This window comes from Lithobates pipiens, unplaced genomic scaffold (assembly GCF_037356315.1).
Source record: "Lithobates pipiens isolate NorthernLeopardFrog02 unplaced genomic scaffold, aLitPip1_a1.2 Scaffold_8, whole genome shotgun sequence".
In the NCBI taxonomy this organism is placed as follows: Eukaryota; Metazoa; Chordata; class Amphibia; order Anura; family Ranidae; genus Lithobates; species Lithobates pipiens.
Window position 1 is genome coordinate 363,194,591 of NW_027507903.1, and position 24,406 is coordinate 363,218,996.

Below are 24,406 nucleotides of genomic sequence, written 5' to 3' on the forward strand. Positions count from 1 at the left end.
GCACATGGCCATTATTGGGCAATGGTTTCACCCTTATCCCTTCCAACCCTTTGGATTGGTCATGTGCAGATGTTTGCCAGATTAGTTTTCATCTTCTAGTTATTGGTGGTGTGCATCATGATTGATTATGGATGAGGTATGTTTTGGCCTTTTTTAAAATAAAGCACTTATTAAAATGTTTGAATTATTATTTTTTTTTCTGAATGAGCAGAGGTACTATGTACCCCATACTACATTCATGTGAGGACGCAATATCTTATTATTAAAGGGTAAAGGGGCCTTCCAGATTCTGATAATCTCTCTGCCTGCAGATCTCCATTGGTACATGTTTCCTAGGGTAGTGCCCCCCCCCCATGCTCTATTTTGACACCTCCTTGCCTATTAGCCCACAAAATAGACATTTTTAGTTTGACAGATTCAGCTCCCATTTAATTTAATGGGGTTCGGGTTCCCCATCCAAAACTTCTTTGCCTATTGTCCAGCTAACAATGTCTAGGCCTGCTCATTAGTTGGCAATAATCATTCCTTTGCGAGATATGAGTAAAGGGTATCTATGTTCTCTGCTATCAAGAAGGGTTGAAACAGTATAGAGTGTGAAAGTAGGTAGCTACCGAGAAGTTAATACTTGTCTTAAATGACACTCCCCCACAGTAAGTGGGAATGAGCCCCAATGAGTTATACAGACCAAAGGTTTCCTTTTCCATACATTTGCATGCATCACCTGCTGTTTATTTTTATACTTCTTAAGTCAAAGGCTTTTTACCTAGGAATTAAAAAGAAGATAATGGGGTTGATTTACTAAAGTCAAATATACTGTGCACCAGGATCGGCCCGTCCATGAAGGGTGCACGGGTGTCCCACCTCCTATTCATCGCTGCCTCCCCCCATTCTCCTTGCATCTGGACCCTGCCAGGATGCCGATGCATGAATTACAATGGTAAGAGTGTTTTTTGAAGCACACCCAGGTGTGTTACAACAGTGAATTAATATTCACTATTGTAACACTGATCCTCCTCCAGCCAATCTGGAAGCAGGTTTTGAGACTTGCCAATGGAGGAGAGGACACTGCACGCTGCCCATTGCCTGATACCTGCCTAGATGGGGTAGGTGCCAGACCCACTGGCAGACAATGGGGGAGGGGGGGTGCTGCCTGCTGCTCGAGGGAGTGGTTATTTGCCACCCCCCCCCCCAAAAAAAACTAACAGCTGCCACTGCTGTGCACTGCATTTAAGAGTTTTCCATCAGATCAGATCTAGACATCAGTATATTTGCCTTTAGTAAATCAACTTCATTGTCTGTCAAATCTATTGGATTCATATTTAACCCCTGGAATAGTCACATGCTTGTTAAACTTTAATTACATTTACAACATTTTGTATTTATAAGAGCTTATATATTTAGCTTTTGAAAAATAAATAAAAATTTTCTCTCAAAATAGAGGCTTCCTCTCACTACAGGTATTTTAAATTAATTGAATTAATCATAGGCCTAAAAGTCTCAAGTGTTCTTGTTTAACTTCCTTGGGTTTAATTAAAACATCTGTGCACTTTTAATTTATCGATTTCTTCAACTCATATGTCATGTTTTAACACACCTCAGCATGCACTGCATCATTTTTAACCCGATTTCCACTTAACTGAAGCAATTAAAATCACCCCGGATTAATTAAAGCATCCATACTTTAGTGCTTAAGTCAGCGTGTGTGGCTTTCCCCTCATGGTTTCTGAATGTCAGGGATTTGACACACCTGATGAGTTTTTTGTCCTCTGAAATTCTTGGATGAATCTCTTACTTGTATCAGGATCGGCAGTTCTTGAAGTGTTTTTTTTTTTTGTGAGTATGTTTGTTATGCAATATACTTTCTGTTGCTAAACCTGCCCAAGCACAGCCTAATGCCAGGTCTGATCCATCCTGCTAACAGAATTTTACAATAACTTTTAAGTGTGATTCCCAATAAATATTAAAATATGCACAGTAAGTTACACTTACTAAATTTTAAGAAAGTCCACAGCAACTATCAAACAAGACCTGACTTTTTTTTGTCCAAATTTGTGGCATCAGCGAACATAAGTCTCTCACACTTGCTTTATTTCTCTCTCTCCCTAATTGCTGACTTATCTTTAAAAAAAAAATGGCTCAACACATCATTATTGCCTGAGGTTGTACCCTCTGACAAACTTGATATTTTGACTCATTTCTTTAAATGATAAGTTCATCTTGTCATAAAAAATTTAAAAAGTGAACTAATTTCAAAAACCCTCCCGTCTCCCTTCTACACTCAGATGCTCCAATGATCTAGTTCTGTCACCAGCTCCAAACAATGTAATGACCACACACTTCAAAACTTCACTATACAGGCCTGGAGGCTGCGTTACATCTTAATGCAGGTAATGGAGAGCAGTGATTGCTCAATGCAACCACATGATTGTGATGACCAATGTGCATTTTTTCTAAGTTGACCAAACACACAGCATAAAAATCAGGTTTATACACTGTAGAGGATAATGAAACACAAAGGGGCAAAGTTCTTTAATGTGGCTATAGATGGATCGAACTTTGGTTGATTCAACAGGGACCAGCTGAATATCGATCCATGTGTGGCTACAGCAGTTGATCAGAATTTGATCTACTGATCGACTTCTGTTCAACCGCCCTGTCAGTTAAAAGCTGCTTAATCAGCAGCTGCAGCCAATGGCTGCATTGCTTATCTATGTATTCTGACAGGGGGAGGTCTCCATGCCTTCAGAATGCAATGACATAGTGGGGAGGATTCCCCCATCCATCTTAAATGTGTGGACGGGGGAATAAGTTCAGTCTTTTTAGTTAAGCCAGCCGAACCTTAACCTTTATGGCCAGCTTTAATTGGTATTTTAAATTAAAAATGTCCTGCATCTTTTTAGCTTTTTTAAATCATGAGTGTTTCCTCATTTTATTTGTGTTCTCATAGGTGCTCACAGATATCATTATTATTAACTTTTATTCACATTAAATAAAAAATAAAAAAACAAGGGATCTGATCATGTCCTGAATTGAAGTTAAGATGAAATCATTTTTTATCCTTCACTTTGACAGTACAATAAGACCCCTTTCACACTGCCGACATTTTTCACTAGAGTACTAAAAATAGTGCCTGCATAGCGCCTGAAAAAAGCGGCTCCATTCACTCCAGTGTGAAAGCCTGATGGCTTTCACACTGGAGCGGTGCCCTAGCAGGACATCACAAAAAGTCCTGCCAGTAGCTTCTTTGGAACGGTGAAGGAGCAGTGAACTCACCGGTCCTCCACCGCTCCTCCACCACTCCTCCACCGTTGCTCCCCATTGAAATCAATGGGGCAACACGACGATACCGCCCCAATGGCGTTTTGCCGGTGGATTTAACCCCATTTCAGCTGCTAGTGGGGGGTTAAAACTGCCCCTCTAGCGACCGAATAGCGCCACTAAAAACCCCGCCCAGGCTGGCTCGGTGTGAAAGGGTTATAAATGCAATGTCACTATACATTGCTAAAAGTAGTAAAAGAATGCACAGCATGTAAACAAAACCAACAATAAAATCGAGTTGCTCAAACTTCCAAGTCTCACCTGAGACTGTGGTTAGAGTTTATTCAGATGAACAGTGAGCTATATCTTGCAGGTGAAACTCATCCTTTACGAACAACACTGTATTTCCTTTGCTAGGAATGAAAAAAATATTCAGACCTAGTGGGGGGGGGGGATTTAAAATGGTTGATAAAACTGGTGAACACAGAATCTGGTGCAGTTATGCATAATTCCGATCAGCTTCTAACGTCAGCTTGTTCAATTAAGCTTTGACAATAAAAGCTAGAATCTGGTTACTATGCACAGCTGCACTAGATTCTATATGCACCAGTTTTAGTAAATCACCCGCCCCCTCCCTCCCCCCCTCCCAGTATCTGATTTCACTGTACTCTTGCCACTGTAGTCAAGAAATCTTTAGTAACCACTGATTTAGGATCCTATACTTCTGCAGGGTGTAAGTTGCAATATAAATGCACACAAGAGTAGCAAGTGAAAAAAGAAAACGTAACTTTTGATAATAAAACTCAAGCATATAGCAGCAAGCTAGATCATACAGATGTTTTAATTTTCAATGCATTTACATTTGTGAATTTTCAGTCTTTGAATTTGTATTATATATGTATTTCTTCAGAGTGATGTTTTGTCCCCTTGCTGTGAGTATTTTTTATATATTTTTCCTTGGCGGGATTGCTTTTCATTTTTGTCTTTTTTGCAAGAACAACTCACTGCAAATGATAAAGAGTATCATAGAGTGCACTGATTCATGCAGATTCATTCAACAAGTACATGAATGTGTCACAGGAGGCAGCCAGCACTGAGGATCAGCATTACTAAACTTCCTACTCAGCCAGTGCACCTGTCACACAGACGTTTGTGGGGTGGGCAGAGCATAATGGGGAAACCTAAAAGAGTACTTATTCACCAAGTCCACCTCTTTTTGATTGACAGCGCAAGGCAGTGGGTTGATTCCTCAGCCATTAGACAGTTCAATAGTGGCTATGAAATCAGCTCACTGCCATCTGCTGTCAGTCATAAGGCAGGCAGACCTGATTAGTCTCTCAGCATCCTCATTAGGCCCTGCCCGCTGTCCAAGTTAAGCTCCATGTCAATGGGTGCTACGACACTGGTGGCCTGCATCTTAGCAACCAGTGAAGTGGTCTGTGTCATAGCAACTAATAAAGAAATTGTGTGCACAGTAATAAAGTTAACACACAATAGCCCCCTGCCCCCTGATAAAACTGGCATGTCTCTGTAGGTCAACTTAGAGTTGGTCTTGATTACCTCCAGTTTCATTATATTTGATCAGGTGGTCATAACGACACAATGTGGACAACTACCTGAGTCTGTCGTATGTGTCAGAACTGGAAGGAAAACTGTCACAAGGCTTTAATGAATTAGGTGCAGGACTTTCTAGCGGGCCAATGCCACCAGAAAAGTGTCTCAAATGCTTTATTCAATTGTCTTATAGCTAGTGTTATGATGTGGTTTTTGGTCATATCACTGCCACACAGGTTTTAAATGTCTAACAGATCCCATTTTGGCACCCCCCTTATGAAACTAGTCAGAATAACAATCTGTATTGCTTTTATATGCATTTGTGGAAAAGTAAAGCGTTTGCTTGCTTACTTAGAGCTAATTCTGATGCCCTATTTTATTGGAAACAGCTTCCCCCAGAGCATGGATTAAACACAAATGGTAACCTAAAACAAAATGTTACCTTCATGAGAAAATATACAAAATTCATTGGAGAAGTACAGTGGGGAAAATAATTATTTGATCCCCTACAGATTCTGTAAGTTTGCCCACTTACAAAAAAATGAAGGGTTTATCATTTGCATCATAGGTGTATTTTAAATGATAGAGGCAGAATGTTAAGCAAAAATGTAATTCTGTATTTTGTGGGTATGGGGTTTTGGGAGAGGTGTATTTAGGATATATAATTTACATAATCTGGTAATTTAGTATTCATTGTGTTTGTGTATTTTTTTTTTTTTCATTTTCTTGTGCTTTTGATCATTATTTGTGTGTGTTGTCATTTTACATGTTTTATTTTACTTTATTTCTTTGGCTATTTTCTTTTGTAAAAAAAATGCTTAAAATGCTTAAAATAATGAAATAAACATCCCTACCACTCAGTAGCCATTTAAAGCCCACTGCACCCTTAGAACCACCAACATTTTATTATTTTCATCCAAATCTCAGTGAAATGAAAACTCAATTTTGCATAACCCTAGTGACAATACACTACAGACAACAGTTACAGCATTTTGTGTAAATAATGGTGGTGATATTTTGTAAGTATGAACATTTATCACACGTTATTAAATGTTATTATTTTAATGTATTTTAAAATGGTAATAAAAGTAATTATTTTAATAAAGGTAAAAGATGTCTGAAGGATTGTCTGTGCTCCTAGGGGTAGATTTACAGTATCTCACAAAAGTGAGTACACCCCTCAAATTTTTGTAAATATTTTATTATATCTTTTCATGTGACAGCACTGAAGAAATTACATGTTGCTACAATGTAAAGTAGTGAGTGTTCATCTTGTATAACAGTTAAATAAATGAATACATTTGATGTCCCCTCAAATAACTCAACACAGCCATTGTTGTCAACAAAAGTGATTGCACCCCTAGTGAAACTGTCCAAACTGTTGTTTTTTTTGTTTGTTTTTTGCAAATTCTGAATGAGTATTATGGATTGAAAACTATATGTGTTTTATGTTTCAGCTGCGTGTCCAGTTCTGTGCAGTGGTAATGGACAGTATTCCAAAGGCACCTGCATATGCTACAGTGGCTGGAAAGGAGCTGAGTGTGATGTGCCAAGTAGCCAGTGCATAGACCCTACATGTAGTGGACATGGCTCTTGTATTGAAGGAAGCTGTTTGTGCACTGCAGGGTTCAAGGGAGACAACTGTGAAGAAGGTACATAACTTTCTAAATGTACTTGTGTATTATTGGGTGCTACTGATAGTGCTTATAGTTTTCAGAAAACCAATAGGTTTAATTAACAGTGAAGTATAATTATTTTGTGTAATACTTCCATATATAGTACAGTGGTTTTTATTTTCTCTTTCAAATTTTTTTATTTTATGATAAAATAAATTACATGTACAGAATATAAGACAAATTATGTGATACCAGAAATAAAAAGTAGACATATTGAAGTACGGATGATACAAAGCAAAGAAGAATTTCAAGATATTCTCGTGAGAATGACAATAAATGGCCTTATATATTTTAGAATTTGAAAACATTCTTATAGCTGAGTTTTAAACATTTTAATCACAAGAAAATATAAATATGTCTAAAAGAAAATATATGATTTTAAAGTTTTGACCATAACTTCTAAAGTATGTTTATAGTAAGTATTATATAGTAAGGGAAGAACATAAAAGGTATATAGGAGGGGGAGGGGAGGGAATAATTCTCCGGAGGAGGTTTTATATATCATCTAATGTTGTAATTCTATAAAAAATCTTAATCACCATAACAGTAAAACTCGGTTGTCAATATTATCTGACGTATAATATTTAATCCAGGGTTTCCATATGATATCAAACTTTGTCATCTGGTTTTTATCTATTGCGTCCATTTTGGCATGGATGAAAGATTGATTCATTCTATGTTTGGTTTCTGCAATATTCACCACATCTGTTTTCCACGCATTGGCTATAGTCTGCTTTGCGGCTAGTGGTTTTTATTTTAGCCAATAAATTGTATACTATTAAATTACAGAATGATTGTACTTCATTACATGGTCTTTATATGCATTGGCAATCTTAATTTATTAATGAATAATAAAGTTAAATTAGCACATGTGAATAAGAATTCATTAACCACTATGGTAACAATGAGCTCTTACCAAATAGCATGTACCATATAGATAAAATATTGTGCCTTGTTATGAACCTAATCTGCCCTTATAGGTTTCTAAGGTGAAAACAGTACAGGAATCTTGTATTGTCTGCAACTACCTAGTGGAATAATAGCACTGGTCATATAGGGTTACTTCACTGGTACTGACATCTTAAAGTGTTGATGATGATGTAAATAAGCTGATTCCCTGGCAGGCACCTTCTACACCAGTCTCTATGGCTTGTAGTGTATTCTAACACAAATTGAAATTGAAGTGCCACACCACTGTTAAGAGGTCCAGATACAACTTCATTCCAATAAAGTCAGGGGGACAATATTGATATTGGATTGATTCTTACTCAAAAAAAGAATTACAAAATTGAATGTAGAGCGGTTTATGGTGCTAAATACAATAACAATTACAATGTCTATAGTACAGTAAACACAATAACAATCACAATAAAAAATTCTGTCCATATTAAGCTCAAAGCAATTCCAATGGTTTAGTTGTTTTACATACAAAAAAAATGTAAATACTAATAGTGCCAAATACTAATAAATATACAATAAAAATATATACACATTAATTAGTCAACACACTTGAAGTATGTTAAATAAAAAGAAATGTTGTAGCAAATAGAAACATAACAGATAAGAGAAACCTAGAAAAGATATGTAACTATTGTTACAGATTTCAAAATGGGAAAAACAGAATACCAGGCACATCAAAAATGTCACAAGGCATCATTTTGGTAGTTTCTACAAATGAAAAAGAAAATTATATACAAGTAAGAATTACAGTATTTTTCTTAAGTGATAAAAACAATGGGTTTGATTGATACTAAAACTGGAGAATGCAAAATCTGGTGGAGCTGTGCATTGTAGCCAATGAGCTTCTCACTTCAGCTTGTTCAATTAAAGCATTTGTTAACCCAAAAAACAAACAAACAGCTCCTCTTCCCTTAGTGATTGTGCTGTGTCATTTGGCAACCTGTATCCCCTGTAATATCTGGCTGATCCTACCAGTTTCTACCTTCCCCTCTCTGCGCTGACTCTGATCTATCAGGGCTGCTGAGCTCTGACACCAGAGTCAGTACGTGCCTCTGTCATCCGCAGCCCTGCTCTCTCCTCTGATAGTCTCTCCCATCTCCCTCCCTGTCATCATGGGGATCGCTTTCCTCCCTGCCCCTCCCGCCTCTTTTTAGCTGCATAATGCAGCACATAGGAAAGGAATCCCATGCAGATATGCTGCCATTAATGAAGGGGTAAGTGTTTGTTAGAAATGAACAGAGGAAATACTTTTTCTGACACTGCAACCATGCGATCACATGATCCCCCTGTGCTGGCCATCCTCGCTTCATAGAGAGAAGCAGGAGGGGCAGAGATTACCCTGTGACATCGGCCAGCCAGCAGAGGGGAATCTCGGCCCCTCCCACTTCTCTGCAAAGATCTAGGCTGGCCAGTACAGGGGGATCACGTAACCGCACAGCTGCAGTGTCAGAAAAGGTATTCCCCCTGTTCATTTCTAACAAACACTTACACTTTCATTAATGAAAGCATATCTACATAGGATACATGTAAAATCACGTAACTTTACAAACACATTAAGCTTTAACAAAAATACCCAGAAGTGGATTGGTTTCTATGCAGAGCTGCGCCAGATTTTGCACTCTTCGGTTGTATTAAATCAATCCTCATGTCATTTATGTGGTATAGAAAGCAAACTGTACACCAATACTGCAAAACATATAGTAAGACAATTTAGCAAATATAATAGGTATAAAAAATATATACATATACTAAAGCATACTATAATAGATATAATAATATGGTAAATATAGTAAAATAAATATTAAAATGTGTAAGTGCATTTGGTCAGGAGCCACTTTGCAATATGCATTCACTATCTTTGAGTTTCATACTAGTGAATGAATTTTTCAGATAACATAAAAGCAGTATTAGCAGCAATAGAGTATTAGAATGAGTACCTGACACATATGCACATAGTCTTTTTAAATGCACTGTAACCATCTTTAAACATACTCCCATATTTTATCATACTGTATGCTACAATATAGCATGGCTGCTTATGAAGTATGTGAAATATGTAAAAGCCAGTACAAGGGCCACTGATTCAGGGTCTAACCATGTTTTACCAAAACCACCATTTCAATTGTAAGCATGTCGCCTGTATATAACCCTCAACTTATCCATGACAATAGATTATATCAATGCCTAATTTTCCTTTCACATCTATTTGCAACAACCATTTTAGTGTAACTAAAATAAAACAACACTGTTTTCCATGTTACTATAAAATGATGTAGTTTACAATATTGATTGCTCTTCCAAAAATAATGGGACCATGTCATTCATATGCCCTTATCAAAGCACAGAATGTAATAGAGAACACTGAGTCAGCAGTATTTTTTATTCAAGTTAAGCTTTTTAGTTGGGATATTCATCATAGCTATGTCATCCAAACAATTCACCTGAAATGGAAGTGGCATAGAAATCAATAGGATCCATATTTTCTGCCACATAAACACTGTTGCTCTATTAACAAATTTGCAAAGGAAAATGAAATGGAACATTCGTCAGATTTTACACTTTGTTGCAGTGAGGACATAAGTGAAATTGACAAATTAGGTTAACTTAGTGCTGGTGTATTTGCTCGCCTCATGGCCAAGTCATTTTTCAATGACATTTACCTTTATAAATGCAATTCATGGTTTATTAGAAGCCTACAATGCATACTGTACACAGACCTACTTTTACCCTTTCTTTTTTTTCCCACCTATGGGATAAAAGGTACACTCCCTTTAAGACCTGTTTAGAAATCATATAACTAATTTAGCTTTAACAGTTAAACTTTCATTCTAGACTGTATTCTTGACTGTAATATGATGTACTACTGCTCATTTTTTTCCCTTGTCCACACCACTTAAACATATTTATTTTATCACTTTAAATTTTGGCCATAGTATTATAAAAATTGAAAGCTATGTGACAAAGTTGTCCAACCTTAATAGTTACAGACATAAAATTTAATTTTGTAATAAAACAGTTCTCATGAAGTAGGTTCGTAAAAATGTCATAGTCTTAATTGAAAACTAAGGAATATTTAGCTACAAAAATAGCTATTACACCTACAAAGGTATCTTCCCTAACTAAAAGCTTAAATACATTTCTAGGGGAAGACTGAGGGCTAAACAAAATAGGAAAAGGGTGCGTTTAAAAATAAAACTTGTTCATTTAGTCTCAGTGGGCTTGATTTAGTACAGGAGAAAAATATCTATCTGTGTTCATTTTACTTGTTTAATTCAATGTGCAAAGAAAATGTATATTTCTCTTCATAGTCCCTATGACTAGTTTGGTACAAACTGAGCACAGGCTACTTGATTAAAGTGGTTCTAAAGGCAAAAGGTTTTTAACCTTAATGCATTCTATGATTAAAAAGTATTAGAAAAAAAAACACATAAAGGACTGGTGTAACTCCCAGGGCTGAAACGCCTAATTTTGAAAAAAAGTGGGAGGACATGATAGTTCATCAATAGCAACAATAAAAATATATTGTATAGGTAAACATTTAATAAAAATAAATAAAAAACAAACGTATTTATGTTCCTGTAGAAGAGTTCAGGAGCGCCATGTGTCAATGGGAAGCTAAGCCTTGAAGGACCTGGGGAGGACGTTAGCTGTGTAACTGTGTAGGAGTGTTCCGGAGCTGTCACTGTCAGAGTGGGAAACCGACTACCACTGTGTCTGGCCAATAAGAATGCATTTTGAAGGCATGGCCAAGCCTCCTTCATCATCTCGGCTGAGCCTCGGCTCTCCAGGGTTTCTCTCTCCTCATTGACTGAGATAGCAGGGAGCGCCAATGCCACCTGCTGCTGTCAATCACAGCCGGTGAGCAATTGAGGAGAGAGAGGGGGTAGGAGCGAGCCTCGGCTCTGTGTGTGAATGGAGACACAGAGCAGAAGCTCAGGAGTGAGCCTGCTCAGGTTCCCCAAAGCAAGTTGCTTGCTCTGGAGGCACTCAGCAGGAGGGAGAAGCAAGGAGCACTGGCAGGGGACCCGAGAAGAGGAAGGTTGGGCCTGCTCTGTGTAAGACCACTGCACAGAAATGGTAAGTACATTTTTATTTTTTTAACTAAGCCTTTAATATCACTTTAAGTGAAAAATAGACTCCCATGAGCAAATCAACCCCCTGTCGAATTTGCAGTAAAAATGTACCATATAAGCCAATATACATATACTCACCAACCACTTTATTAGATACACCTGTTCAATTGCTTGGTAACAAAAATTGCTAATCAGCCAATCACATGGCAGCAATTCAATGTATTTAGGCATCTAGACGTGGTGAAGATGACTTATTGAAGTTCAAACTGAGCATCAGAATGGGGAAATATGGGGAATGTAAGTGATTTTGAATGTGGCGTGGTTGTTGGTGCCAGACAAGCTGGTCTGAATATTTCAAGACCTACTGATCTACTGGGATTTTCACACACAACTATCTCTAGGGTTTACAGGGAATGGTCCAAAAAAGAAAATATATCCAGTGAGCGGCGATTGTGTGGACAAAAATGCCTTGTTGATGTCAGAGGTCAGCGGAAAATGGGCAGACTGGTTTGAAATGATAGAAAGGCAACAGTAACTCAAATAACCACTTGTTGCAACCAATTTAAGCAGAATACCATCTCTGAATGCACAACACATCCAAACTTGAAGCAGATGGACTACATCAGCAGAAGACCACACCGGGTGCTACTCATTTCAGCTAATAAGAGGAAAGTGAGGCTACATTTCTCACAGGGTCAACAAAATTGGACAATAGAATTTTGGACAATAGAATTTTGGAAAAACGTAGCCTAGTCTGATGAATCTCAATTTCAGCTGCGACATTCAGATGGTAGGTTCAGAATTTGGCGTAAACAACATGAAAGCATGGATCCTTCAATGGTTCAGGATGGTAGTGGTGGTGTAATGATGTGGGGGATATTTTCTTGGTACACTTTGGGCTCCTTAGTACCTATTGAACATTGCTTAAATGCCACGACCTACCTGAGTATTGTTGCTGACCATGTTCATTCCTTTATGACTACAGTGTACCCATCTTCTGATGGCTACTTCCAACAGGATAATGCACTATGTCACGAAGCTCAAATCATCTCACCACTGGTTTATTGAACATGGCAATGAGTTCACTGTAATCCAATGGTCTCCACAGTCATCAGACCTTAGGCCGCGTACACACGCGCGGACTGTTCGCCCAACTTTGTCCGTCAAACAGTTTCGGCAAATGGTCCGCTCAAAATTAGCATGGGCGGACATGGCCACACACGACGAACGAACAGTTTGCTGAAACCGTGCGCGATGACGTGAACGGCACGTACGACGGGACGAAAAATACGACGTCCTATACACTGCATTATAACTTTCGGCGTGTAAATCCTTTCTGAGCATGCGCGGAACTTAGTTTGACGAACAAGCCTACACACGGGCGGACTGTTCGCTGAAACAAGGTTTCAGCGGACAGTTTTTCGGAAATTCCGTAAAACCTTGTTCGTCAAACTGTCCGCTGAAACTGTCCGCTGAAAGCCCACACACGAGCGGACTGTCCGCCCAAACACTGTTCAGCGAACAAAGTTGGGCGAACAGTCCGCGCGTGTGTACGCGGCCTTAATCTAATAGAGCACCTATGTGAATGTGGTGGAATGGAAGCTTTGCATCAGGGATGTGCAGCCGACAAACCTGAAGCAACTGCGTGATGCTACCATGTCAATATGGACCAAAATCTCTAAGGAGTGTTTCCAAAACTCGTTAAATCTATGCCACAAATAATTATGACAGTCCAAACTGTTATTAGCAAGGTGTACCTATTAAAGTGGCTGGTGAGTATATATATATATATATATATATATATATATATATATATATATATATATATTCAAGATAGGTGTGGTGAGCAGCACACTGGTTCCAGATAAAGTGCAAAAACAATCAGACTGTCCCACTGGTCATATTTAGAAATCTCAAACAAGGATTGATGCACATAAAATGTATTCTGAGTCCAAAAATAGACAAATGTTACAGTACATGTTATGTTCCAAATAGCTAGCTTTCAGGCAAAGTACAGAATGCCCTTCCTCAGGCTCGAACATTATGATCTTTTTGCTAACCAGAGTTTCATTTCTACCCTTTCTGTATTCGTATTTGATGTTACATCTTACAGAAATGCATAATGTTATGTAATTACAACCGGTGTTTTTCATACCATTGCCTATAAACAATGTTTATTCATACTTTTTATTGAATACAAATGTAGAATGTCCACTTAATTATATCCTTACTTTTACAAAAAAATAAAAATAAAAATGTTATTGTAAAAAAAAAAAGTTGACACGTTAATTTTGGATAAGTACAGGTTTATGGAAGAGATTTATTTTTTGTGTGTGTCTACAATTATAGTTGACTGCATTGACCCAACATGTTCCAACCATGGAGTCTGTGTAAACAAGGAATGCCTCTGCAGTCCTGGATGGGGAGGCCAGAGCTGCGAACTTCCAAGAACTCAGTGTCCAGATCAATGCAGTGGACATGGCACGTACCTTACTGACACAGGTCTGTGTAGCTGTGATCCTAACTGGATGGGTCCTGATTGCTCTGTTGGTAAGAAAAATAACTTTTCACATTCATGTTTATGTTCAGGTTCTCTATGAATATATTGATCAATGTTATATACACTGGTATTTTTTTATATACTAGTAATGGAGGCCATCAGTGACTTAAAGTGGGACTGTGAGTGCAGCAGGAAATCTGACAGTAACTGACACTCTGTGGGAACTAACTGCCACTGACATCTCCAGTCACACAGGCGTGTTCAGTGGCACTTGGGAAGCTATGGGGAAATGAGGTGGGCAGAAAAAACGCAGAGGCTATGGATTATTTAAAAAAAAAAAAAAAACTCTGATAGATCTAAATATGGGGGCCAATGGCAGCGAGCAAAAAAGTAACCCCAGATATAAAAATGTTTAAAACAATGACCTTAAGAATGAATGATTCATGTATAGGAAAAATTAGACATAAAGTAAACCATAACACAATAAAGATTAGAAAGTATATATGGGGAAAAAGTCAGTGTAGAGTTCAATAGTAAAGGATTAATATTTCTTTGCTGATTTTACCCTCAGTGCATGCAGCTAGCTGACAGGGAGGAAGTAGCTCTTTGAACAAGAAAGCAGGGAAACACAGCAGCACTCACCTGCGTGTAGTTTGATTAGTCAATTTCAGAATTGAATACAATTAAAAAATGGCAACTCACAAGAAGGAATATGTATACAAGCATGTCACATGGGTTGGGTCCGTACAATCCTGATCCTGGTAGCTGGAGGGTTTGGGCACTGGTGAAGGCTCATTCCCTCTGGTGGATTCCAGGGCTCCGAGTGAATCAGACAGTTGCGTAATCATTAGCTGTGACTTCTGTTGATAAATGACTTTTCACGTTCATGTTTATGTTCAGGTTCTCTATGAACACATTGATCGATGTTTTATACACTGTTACGAAGGATTGACAACCTTCGTACATTTTACTTCTTGTGAGTTGCCATTTTTTTAATTGAAAGACTTTATTAAGAGAAACATAGGTAAATATAAATAATGCCATTGGTCGCAAACAGGAGATTGGATTTAGCAAAGGGAGGCATTACATTAGTCAGAAGAGAAAGTAAGGAGAGGGGGGAAAAGGATGCTATGGGTATAGAGAAAGAAATGTTTGTATAATAGCTTTATCATTTACTGATACCATATAATGTATATGTAAAACTGCATCTTGTTTAAGAACAGTGAGGAGTTTTGTCCCCCAATACGTTTCAAACAGAATGATATAACTAAAGACCACATGAAAGAGAGCATAAAAAGCATAAAAAGCGTTGGCCAGGACCCTCCTGGCAGCTATTAAGACATGGGTAATAAAAACATGCTTGCTTGGCCATTTGTCCAAACCAATGCCAAAAAGAACAGTTTCTGGAGTCGGAGGGTTATTCATCCCAGTGGCAGAAGAAATAAGGGCAAAGACATCTTTCCAGAGTGTAAGGATCTTTGGGCAGTACTACCATATATGTCCAATGGATCCCATGTGTCTGCATTTCCTCCAACATAATGCATAATGGAGAATGGGTGTCAGGGTGTCGTCAAGTTAATACTTATGGTGTAAGGTACCACCTTTTCAGAAATGTTTGTGTCGTTTCCCAATGAGAGATGCATTGAGATAGTTTTTTGGATCGAGATAGGCCATTGCAGGGTCGTGTAGGAGATTACATTCCCAAGAGATCATAGTTGGTAGCTTGTTGGTATCATCTTAGAGCATGAGACTGTGTTTAACCACGTGAAGAACATGTAAATCGATTTAAACAGTAGACCCTCCCCTTTTTTAGTTTCAATAATTTTTATTGAGATAAAGAAATGCAGAGTACAGTTTTAAGAAAGACAGTGTAATAAAACGTCCTTAATAGTACAGAGTATGCGATTATTACATCAATTTTTCAAATACAACAGAAAAAAACTAAATTATAAGGGGTATAGATCATTATGTAAATGGCTGTTACGGTAGTATTCCAAAATGTGATATATAGGTGGGATAGCACCCTGCCCCAGGTACCCCAAATGGGAACACACTGTACGCAGGAGCAAGGTGCCAACCCTGCCAGCAGGGAAAGATTGGTAGCCGATGAGTATAATAATGACACCATATTCTGTCCCTGTTTTAGCAGAATGAGCCAGTGTTTCATAGCATAGAGACAGAAAATGGCAATAACAAAGCCAGTGTCAGGTTGGCAACATGAAACAGAAAATAGAACCACTGAGGGTAACTAGTTGGTAGTAGCCAGTAGTGAACAAACAGCTAGGAGGAAGGCACACAAACAAAGAGAAAAAAAAAGGGGGGGTGAGGGGGGAGATATATGGGGGCAGGGGTAAAATGAGTCCCTCTTGGAGTAGTGATATTAGTCAGTGGAATAAAGGTTTAGACGATTCGTACCAGTTTAGCCAAGCTTCCCATTTGTGTGTCAGTTTAGGGAGAGAACCTTCTGCCAAGGCATACATGCGTTCATACATGCCATGTATATGTGTTACTCTGATGACATCTGTGTGTGAAAGTTGTTCATTGGATTTCCAGTTACGTACAATGGTCAACCTTGCAGCTAGGCATATATGTGTAACTATGCATTGAGAATTGTGGGGGTAGTTTTCAATTCCAATATTAAGGAGTGCCAGTTCTGGAGACGGAGGGGAGGCAATATGTGTAATTTCTGATATAAGACGAAAGGTATCAACCCAAAATTGCGTTAGTTTAGGGCAGTCCCATAGTACGTGGTATAGGGTACCTGGGAGGCCACACAGTCTCCAGCAGTTAGGATCTGTGGAGGGGTTAAATTTATGTATTTGCGATGGGGTGATGTACCACCGATTTTGTAGTTTATGTGAGAGATCCCACAGGTTAGCCGATTTAGTTGCCTTGAAGGTGGCACTGATTGCAGTGTGCCATTGTTGAGGAGAGTACGTGGTACCTAAGTCTCTTTCCCAGATTAGCATGGGAGGTAATTTTTCAAAAGTAGTTTTGCCATCTAAAAGGGCGTAAAAGAGGGAGATACCTTTGGTCGATGAGGAGTTGGTGGATAGGTAGCGCCAATCCGAGATTGGTATGTTATGACGAAGGGAAGGATTCCTTATGAGACAATGTGATATTTGGACATATTTGAAGTAATCAGTGTGAGGCAAGGAAAATTTGGTCTGTAAGGAGGTAAAAGGATGTATGAATTCATTATCATATAGGTCTGAGATGTGGGAGATACCCTTGTGTTTCCAAGAGGAGAGCTGTATATCTTTAATCAGTACCTGTACCGTATCTATGGGGAGAGGGATTTCGCAGGTATGAGCAGTGGAGTGCAAATGCTTAAAGAGGTATGTAAAGGCTGCCACTGATGCTTTGATGGTCGGGGATAGATATTGGTCAGATTTTTTAAGTTTGGGTGCGGATAATAGCCAATTTTGTAGATTTTTGCCTAAAACTTGAGAGGCTTCCATATTGCTCCATTGATTATTTGGATCGGAGGTGAACCAAGCTTTGAGTTGGGTTAAGAGTGCCGCATTGTAGTAGTGTCTCAAATCAGCATATCCCAAGCCCCCTACTCGTCTATGTTTTATAAGAATACGTCTTGCCACTCTGGATTTTTTGTCTTGCCATATAAACTTTCGAAGTATGGATTGAATTTGCGTAAAGAAGGAGGACGGTATGGGTATGGGCAATGCTCTAAATAGGTAAAGCAACTGAGGGAGTTTGAGCATTTTGAATGCTGCAAGTCTGCCTGAGGGTGATAATGTAATTTTAGAGATATTGGCTAAGTCTGCAGGAAGCTTGGCTAAGAAAGGGATGAAGTTCGCTTTGTATAGAGCAGTGGTTGTCTTTGTGAGAGAAGTGCCCAGGTAGGTAATTGAGTCCGAAGACCAGGCATAATGGTATTGATTGCGCAGGTGTTGTTGCTGCAAAGGAGACATTGCTAGGGGTAATATATAAGATTTAGTTACATTAACCTTATAGTAGGATACACAGCTGAATTCATCAAGTAAGTTTTGTACCGAAGCCAGGGAAGAGGAAGGGTTGGTCAATGAAAATATCACATCATCAGCAAAGAGACTGATTTTGTGTTCTTTGCTGCCCATAAGCACACCCGAAATAGATGCGTGTGATCTTACTTTAGCCGCGAGGGGTTCGATTAATAAATCAAAGATTAAGGGTGAAAGGGGACAGCCTTGTCGTGTGCAATTAGTAATATTACATTTAGTGGACAACATGGAAGAACAATTGACTTGTGCTGACGGGTTGGAGTACAAGGCCAAGATTGCCATCAAGATATGGCCCTGGAATCCAAATTTTTCCAAAGTTTGTTTCAAATATTGCCAGTGAACTCTATCGAATGCCTTCTCCGCATCCAGAGATAGGAGCAGAGAAGGCATTCGACGGGTCACTGTGTGATGAATAATATTGATCATTCGTCGGGTCGCATCAGATGTTTGGCGGCCTTTTAGGAATCCTGATTGGTCGGGGTGTATCAATTGTGGCAGTAGGTCCGATAATCTATTAGCTATTACTTTAGCATAGAGTTTTACATCATGGTTAAGTAAGGAGATAGGACGGAAATTCTGTGTGGAGGTGGGCTACTTCCCTGGCTTCGGTATCGTTATAATTAGAGCTTTCAACATTTCTTGCGGGAGAGAGGCTGAGGAGGAAGTAGAATTGAACAATGGAGTAATGTGTTTAGTAAGGATCGGATGGAATTGTTTGAAGTATTCTGCTACAAAGCCCTCAGGTCCGGGTGCTTTATTGTTGGGCAAGGATTGAATGGCACGTGTAATTTCTGTCGTCGTGAATGGTGCGTTGAGTTCCTCTAATTGAAGGGGAGTTAATCTGGGTAGGCTAGTTGAGTCTAAAAACGTTTTTGATTTGTTGGGGGGTAGGTTGGGGTTGGTGTGGGTCGTCTTTCAAATTATAAAGAGTGCTATAATAGGTGCTAAAGGTGTCAGCAATGGCTTGAGGGTCATTCAGTTTGGCATTAGTAATCGGATGGTATACGAAAGGGATGTGGGACTTAGAGGAGTAACCTTTGGTCTGGCGGGAGAGTAGTTTACCCGGTTTATTGCTTTCAGCATAAAATCTCATTTTCAGTCGTTTTTGGTATTTGTCGTGGGTTTCTAACAACAGGGCTCTGTGATCTAATCTTAGGGCAATCAGTTTTGATTTAAGTGTTTGTGTAGGATTTTGCTTGTTAAGGAGATCAGTGGATTGAATGTCGGCCAATAATGTGTTCATTCGCTGCCTCCTCTGTCTCTTATCTTTAGCTCCCAGTTGAATAAAGAGTCCGCGCATATATGCCTTATGAGCTGACCATAAAACCTGTGGGTCAGAAACTGAGTCAGCATTTTGTTCAAAGAAGGAAATTAAATTATCCTGTAGTAGTTGTGCATGTGGTGGGGATTGCAGTAGCCTGGTATTTAGCATAAGTAGGTTGGAGCACGTTTGATGGAATCTTCAATGGTTAGGCTGACAGGGGAATGGTCAGACCAAGAGGTCAAATGAATAGTAGAGGCAGAGACTTTCTGTAGAGTCCATGGGTCTGTGAGGAAGAGGTCAATACGTGAGTAAGAATTATGACATGGAGAGAAAAATGTAAAGTCTTTTTCATCTGCGTGAGTGCATCTCCAGACATCATAAAGTCTCAATTCATGCAGGAGGGAGTTTAATTCCGGGCGGCGTCTTGCAGTGCGGGAAGATGAGTCTAGTGCTGGGTCAGGGGTGCAGTTGAAGTCTCCACACCATATCGTTGCACCATGTTGTAGTGCTTCAACTTTTTTGTGTAGCTTTCGAAGAAAGCGGAGTTGATGGGTATTGGGGACATATACATTGACAATAGTGTAAGGGGCATTGTTAATATGACATTTTAAGATGATATAACGTCCTCCGGGGTCCAAAAGGCAATGGTCTTGGTGAAAGGTCAAAGAGTTGTGAACAGCTATTAACACTCCTTTTTTTTCTGGTCTGCGTTGGCTGTTATTATCGTATTAAAGTTTCTGTTGGTACAGGAAGGAGGGTTGTTGGCCAAAAAGTGCGTCTCCTGCGCACAGAGGATGTCGCATTTGATTTGTTTAGGCAAAGCCCAGAGAGAGGCTCTTTTAGCAGGATGATTTAGACCTTTAGCATTAATGGTAATAATGGTTATAGTCATGTTGTGTACGTGAGGGACAGCTGTGGTGAATTGAGGTACCTTTGTTTACGTTGAGGATTGGAGATAGATCAGTAGTCCTCGCAATCTGAGAGGATCTGGGTTGGAAGGTGATTCTGGGGAGAGGACGTCCTCGAAGTGCTGTTCAGTGGACTATCAAGCGTGCAAAGGCGGACAGCGGACGGAACTTTAGTAGGAGATCTTGGGTACCTGCAATAAAATAAAAAAATAAAAAAAGGGGAGGGAAAGAGTTTTGAGGTAGGTGCCTTCAAGCGATAACACGTCAAGTGCTGTGTGGTCCAAGTGAGCAGTCAGCTGAGGAGACCGAGGTGTCCCCAGGTATTGGTTATTGTGCCAATCGGTAGAAAAGAAAGATCAAAACAAACAAAAAACAAAAAACTGTGAATGGGGTGGAATATGGCGAAACTGGAGTCAAGAAAAAAAAAACAAAAAAAAACAAAAAAAAAACAAAAACAGTTCTCAGGGTGTAAGAACGAAACAGCAGTGTCTAAAAAGATAACCCTGGATGGGGGTATAAGTCTTAACACGACCGAGTGTGAGCAGGAGTCACATCTGCACGGCCAAAGGGAAAAGTGTACCCCAGCCTTTCAAATAGGTAGGACATGCCTGTGACCTCTCGGGGGGAGAGGTTGTGACAGCACGGTGCCAGTATTGCTTTGATCCATAGGCAGTATTTCGTTATTGGAAGGGATAATAGCCCAATCTTGTAGTAAACGCAGACCTTGTGAAACTGAAGAGATCACATGTTTGGAGCCAGCATGGCTGATGGAGAGTTTGGCAGGAGCAATCCATTGATATTGTATCTGGTTATTGCGTAAGGTTTTGGTAATATTATTTAGTTGTCTACGTCTGCTCAGGGTGTGCTGAGAAAGGTCGGCGAAAAATTGGAGGTGATTATAGGGTTCAGGCAGCGTTTGCAGAGCTCTGGCTTTTTGCATGAACTGCTCTTTAATATGAAAAAAATGTACCCTGAGGATCACGTCTCTGGGAATGGAATCTGGCAGAAACACAGGTTTTGGTAGTCTATGTATATGGTCTATGAGTAATTCCATATTTTTTGCTTCTGGAAGCACAGATTTGAGTAAGTCCTTTGCAAAAGCAGGAAGATCAGCATTTTGCACCGATTCTGGCACCCCGCAGATTTTAAAATTATTGCGTCTGGCACTGTTTTCCAAATTTGCCAATTTGTCAGTCAGCCATATAGTTTCTTGGGCCTGGGCCTCTTGTGAGTCAATTATGTCATTTATGGTGGCAGTCATAGCATCCACATTGGTTTCCAAATGAGTGACCCTGTTATCCATTACTGTCATTCTATTGCCAAAGCCATGCATGACTGAGAGCAGGTCAGATTGTAGGGAACTGCGGAGAGACATTAACATGTCTTTGAGGGTTGTGTCCATGACAGCCTGACCCACAGTGGGGAAGGAGGCAATGGCGTCAGGCTGAGGGCTCTGTGAGGGGAATCCATATATCACTTCCCCTGTGTTGTCTCCCTCCCGGATTCCCTCTGAGGCATCCAGCCTCATTTTACTTTTTGCAGGGCTGTGGGTGGTTGGAGTCCCGGGAGGGGAGCGAGAGGAGTCCCCCGATGTAGAGGCACTTACCAGAGCAGCCTCCGGTGCTGTGTGACACTCGTTTCTGCGGGGAGGGCCTGCAGACATTGCCTGTGTGCTTCTCTCGTCTGCCGCGGCGCCATCTTGGCTGCGGCGCGTGGACGGCTGGTACATGAAGGCTGTTAGCTTACGGGGCAGCCTGGTCTCTTTTCGCTTCAGCGACATGTTCCTGAGGTAGTGCGGGAGCTGAGGTCGCACTATAGGCGTCTGTTAACGGCTGGGGTATGCGGTGAGCAGCTGTTAGTCGCCGTGGACGGAGAGAGCTCAGAGCTTAAGCGGCCATCTTAGACACGCGCCGGCCACGCCCCCCGACCCTCCCCTTTTTTTTCATGGGAGACAGGAAGCGTTGGATTAGAATTTTTTTTAGCAGTCTTTGTGAGAAATGCCATAGGTTTTTGTAAGGTCTTGCAAGTAGCGCATTTGATGTTGATCAAATAGTTGAACTACTAGGTTGAGTTCTAGGTCTGGGATTACTATGGATAGTGCTGAAAGGGGGGTGTTTGAATCAGTTATTTTGTGGTCATGGCCTGCAAGCTGGAGACCCATGTCCAAAGTGTAGCATTGGCTGTGTCTAAGAAGGGTCTTGGGATTTTATGGGTAAGCGAAGAGGCCCCTACAGTCTCACAGTACAGGACAGTCTGGAGGTCATAGGTAATTGCTTGTTGCTCAATTTGCATCCCTATCTGATGGGTGCGACCACCAGAATTTAGTTTGTTCTAAAATGGAAACTTTATAATATTTAGCGAGGTCAGGATCTCCTAATCCTGCATGGGAAGCAAGTGTAAACATAGAGTCTTTACCAACTCTAGCTTTTTTGTTGTTCCATTGGAAAGCATTCACCATTTTTTGCAGATTCTTAAGGTGTGCTGATAATATAGGAAGAGGGATAGATTGAAAAAAGTAAAACACATGAGGCAAAATAAACATTTTGGAAAGGGCTACTTTACCTGCCCAAGAGACTGTAGCTTTGGATAAACTCTGAGAAAGTTCTGAAAGTTTACTGAGCAAGAGAGAGTAATTTGCCTTGAAAATGTGGTTGCCAGGGGAAGTTAATCTAATACCTAAATACTTTATCTGGGATGAGTGCGCCAAAGAGATAAAGGAAACCTCTGAAACTTGTTTTTGAATTGATGGAGGGAGTTGAAGAGGTAGTATAGATGATTTAGATTTGTTCACTTTATATAGGGAGATTGAACCAAACTCCCTTAAAATAGTTTGTAGCACCGGTAAAGAGGAGAGGGATCAGTTAAGGCAAGGAGTATGTCATCCGCATATAATCCAATGATGTGTTCTTCCTGACCGATTGTTAGTCCTTTCATTTCATTGCAAGCGCAAATAGATTATGCAAGGGGTTCAATAACAAGATGAGGGGAGACATTGGACAACCCTGTCTAGTGCCATTGGGAATAGTAAATGGGTCTGTCAACATGCCAGAGATCCATACGTTAGTGCTGGGGTTGGAGTAAAGGGCTTTAATAGTTTGTCCAAATAAGCCAGTAAGGTCAAATTTCTGTAGTACTTGTTTAAGATAGCCCAAGTGCACCCAATCAAACGCCCTCTCTGCATCCAGGGAAAGAAGCAGAGAAGGTATCTGGTGATGCTCTGCCCACTGAATTAAATCAATTAATTTCCTAGTGCTATCGGGAGCCTGACGTCCATTAATAAACCCTACTTGGTCAGGGTGCACTAGGGTGACCATAAGAGGTTGTAGTCTGTTGGCTAATAATTTGGCATATATTTTGATATCACTATTTAACAAGCATATTGGCTTAAAGTTTGTGGGGTCTAAGGGAGGTTTCCCGGGTTTGGGTATTGCTACAATGAGGGCCTCTAGAGTTTCCCTAGGGAAGGAGCCTGTTTCAGTTGCTTGGTTAGCTACTACGCAAAAAAATGGGGATACGATGAATTGCCATTTTTTTATTGCATTCAATTATGAACTTTACTAATTATACTACACTCAGATGAGCACTGCTGTGTCTCCCTACTTTCATCTGCAATGACACAAATACAGTGATCAGTGCTAACAACATACACCTTCACTGTACTAATGACAATGGCTGGGAAGGGGTTAACATCTAGGGGCAATCAAGGGGTTAATTATGTGCTTTTCAATGTGTAATGAGTGTAATATGTGCTGCTTTTTGCTACAGATATTTATTTTTTCTTTTCCATGCTCTTCAGGGAAAAGAAACAAAGCGATTGTTCCCTCTGTATAGAGCCCTGTGTTGATTGTCAACACAGGGCTCTGGTCTGTGATTAGACATAGTCGCTCAGCGGGTCCTGACTGAGATCTGTTGACAAACTCCTGCTGTGTCAAATCACAGGGCAGTGGGCAGGCGGGACTCAGGGTTGCAGCCAAAACATGGAAACAGGCCGCAACATATGAGTACATTGCAATGCCTGTAGGAGCCACCCCATCACTGAATATGTACTGTGGCAGGTCGGCGAACGGTTAAACTGTCTTTAGAGATTTTGATAACCCCACCAAACCCCATAATGTATTGTATGAATTTTTTTTCCAAAAACAAAAGTGAGTTTTCCCTTAAAGTTGAAACCATACCTTTATCCATACATGCAGCCTAGGTAGCCAGGAAAAG

General features: G+C 40.0%; 1 protein-coding gene across 3 annotated transcripts in view; it reads left to right on the forward strand.

Moving 5' to 3' along the window:
- The window catches only part of TENM2 (teneurin transmembrane protein 2), a 1,738,186-nt gene that overhangs the window by 1,370,916 nt on the left and 342,864 nt on the right, over window positions 1-24,406 (forward strand). For all 3 annotated transcript variants that reach the window (XM_077473475.1, XM_077473476.1, XM_077473477.1), the window contains 2 exons: window positions 6,270-6,464; window positions 13,871-14,071. In XM_077473475.1, the coding sequence (XP_077329601.1) occupies window positions 6,270-6,464; window positions 13,871-14,071 (396 nt within the window). The remainder of the gene's footprint in view (window positions 1-6,269; window positions 6,465-13,870; window positions 14,072-24,406) is intronic.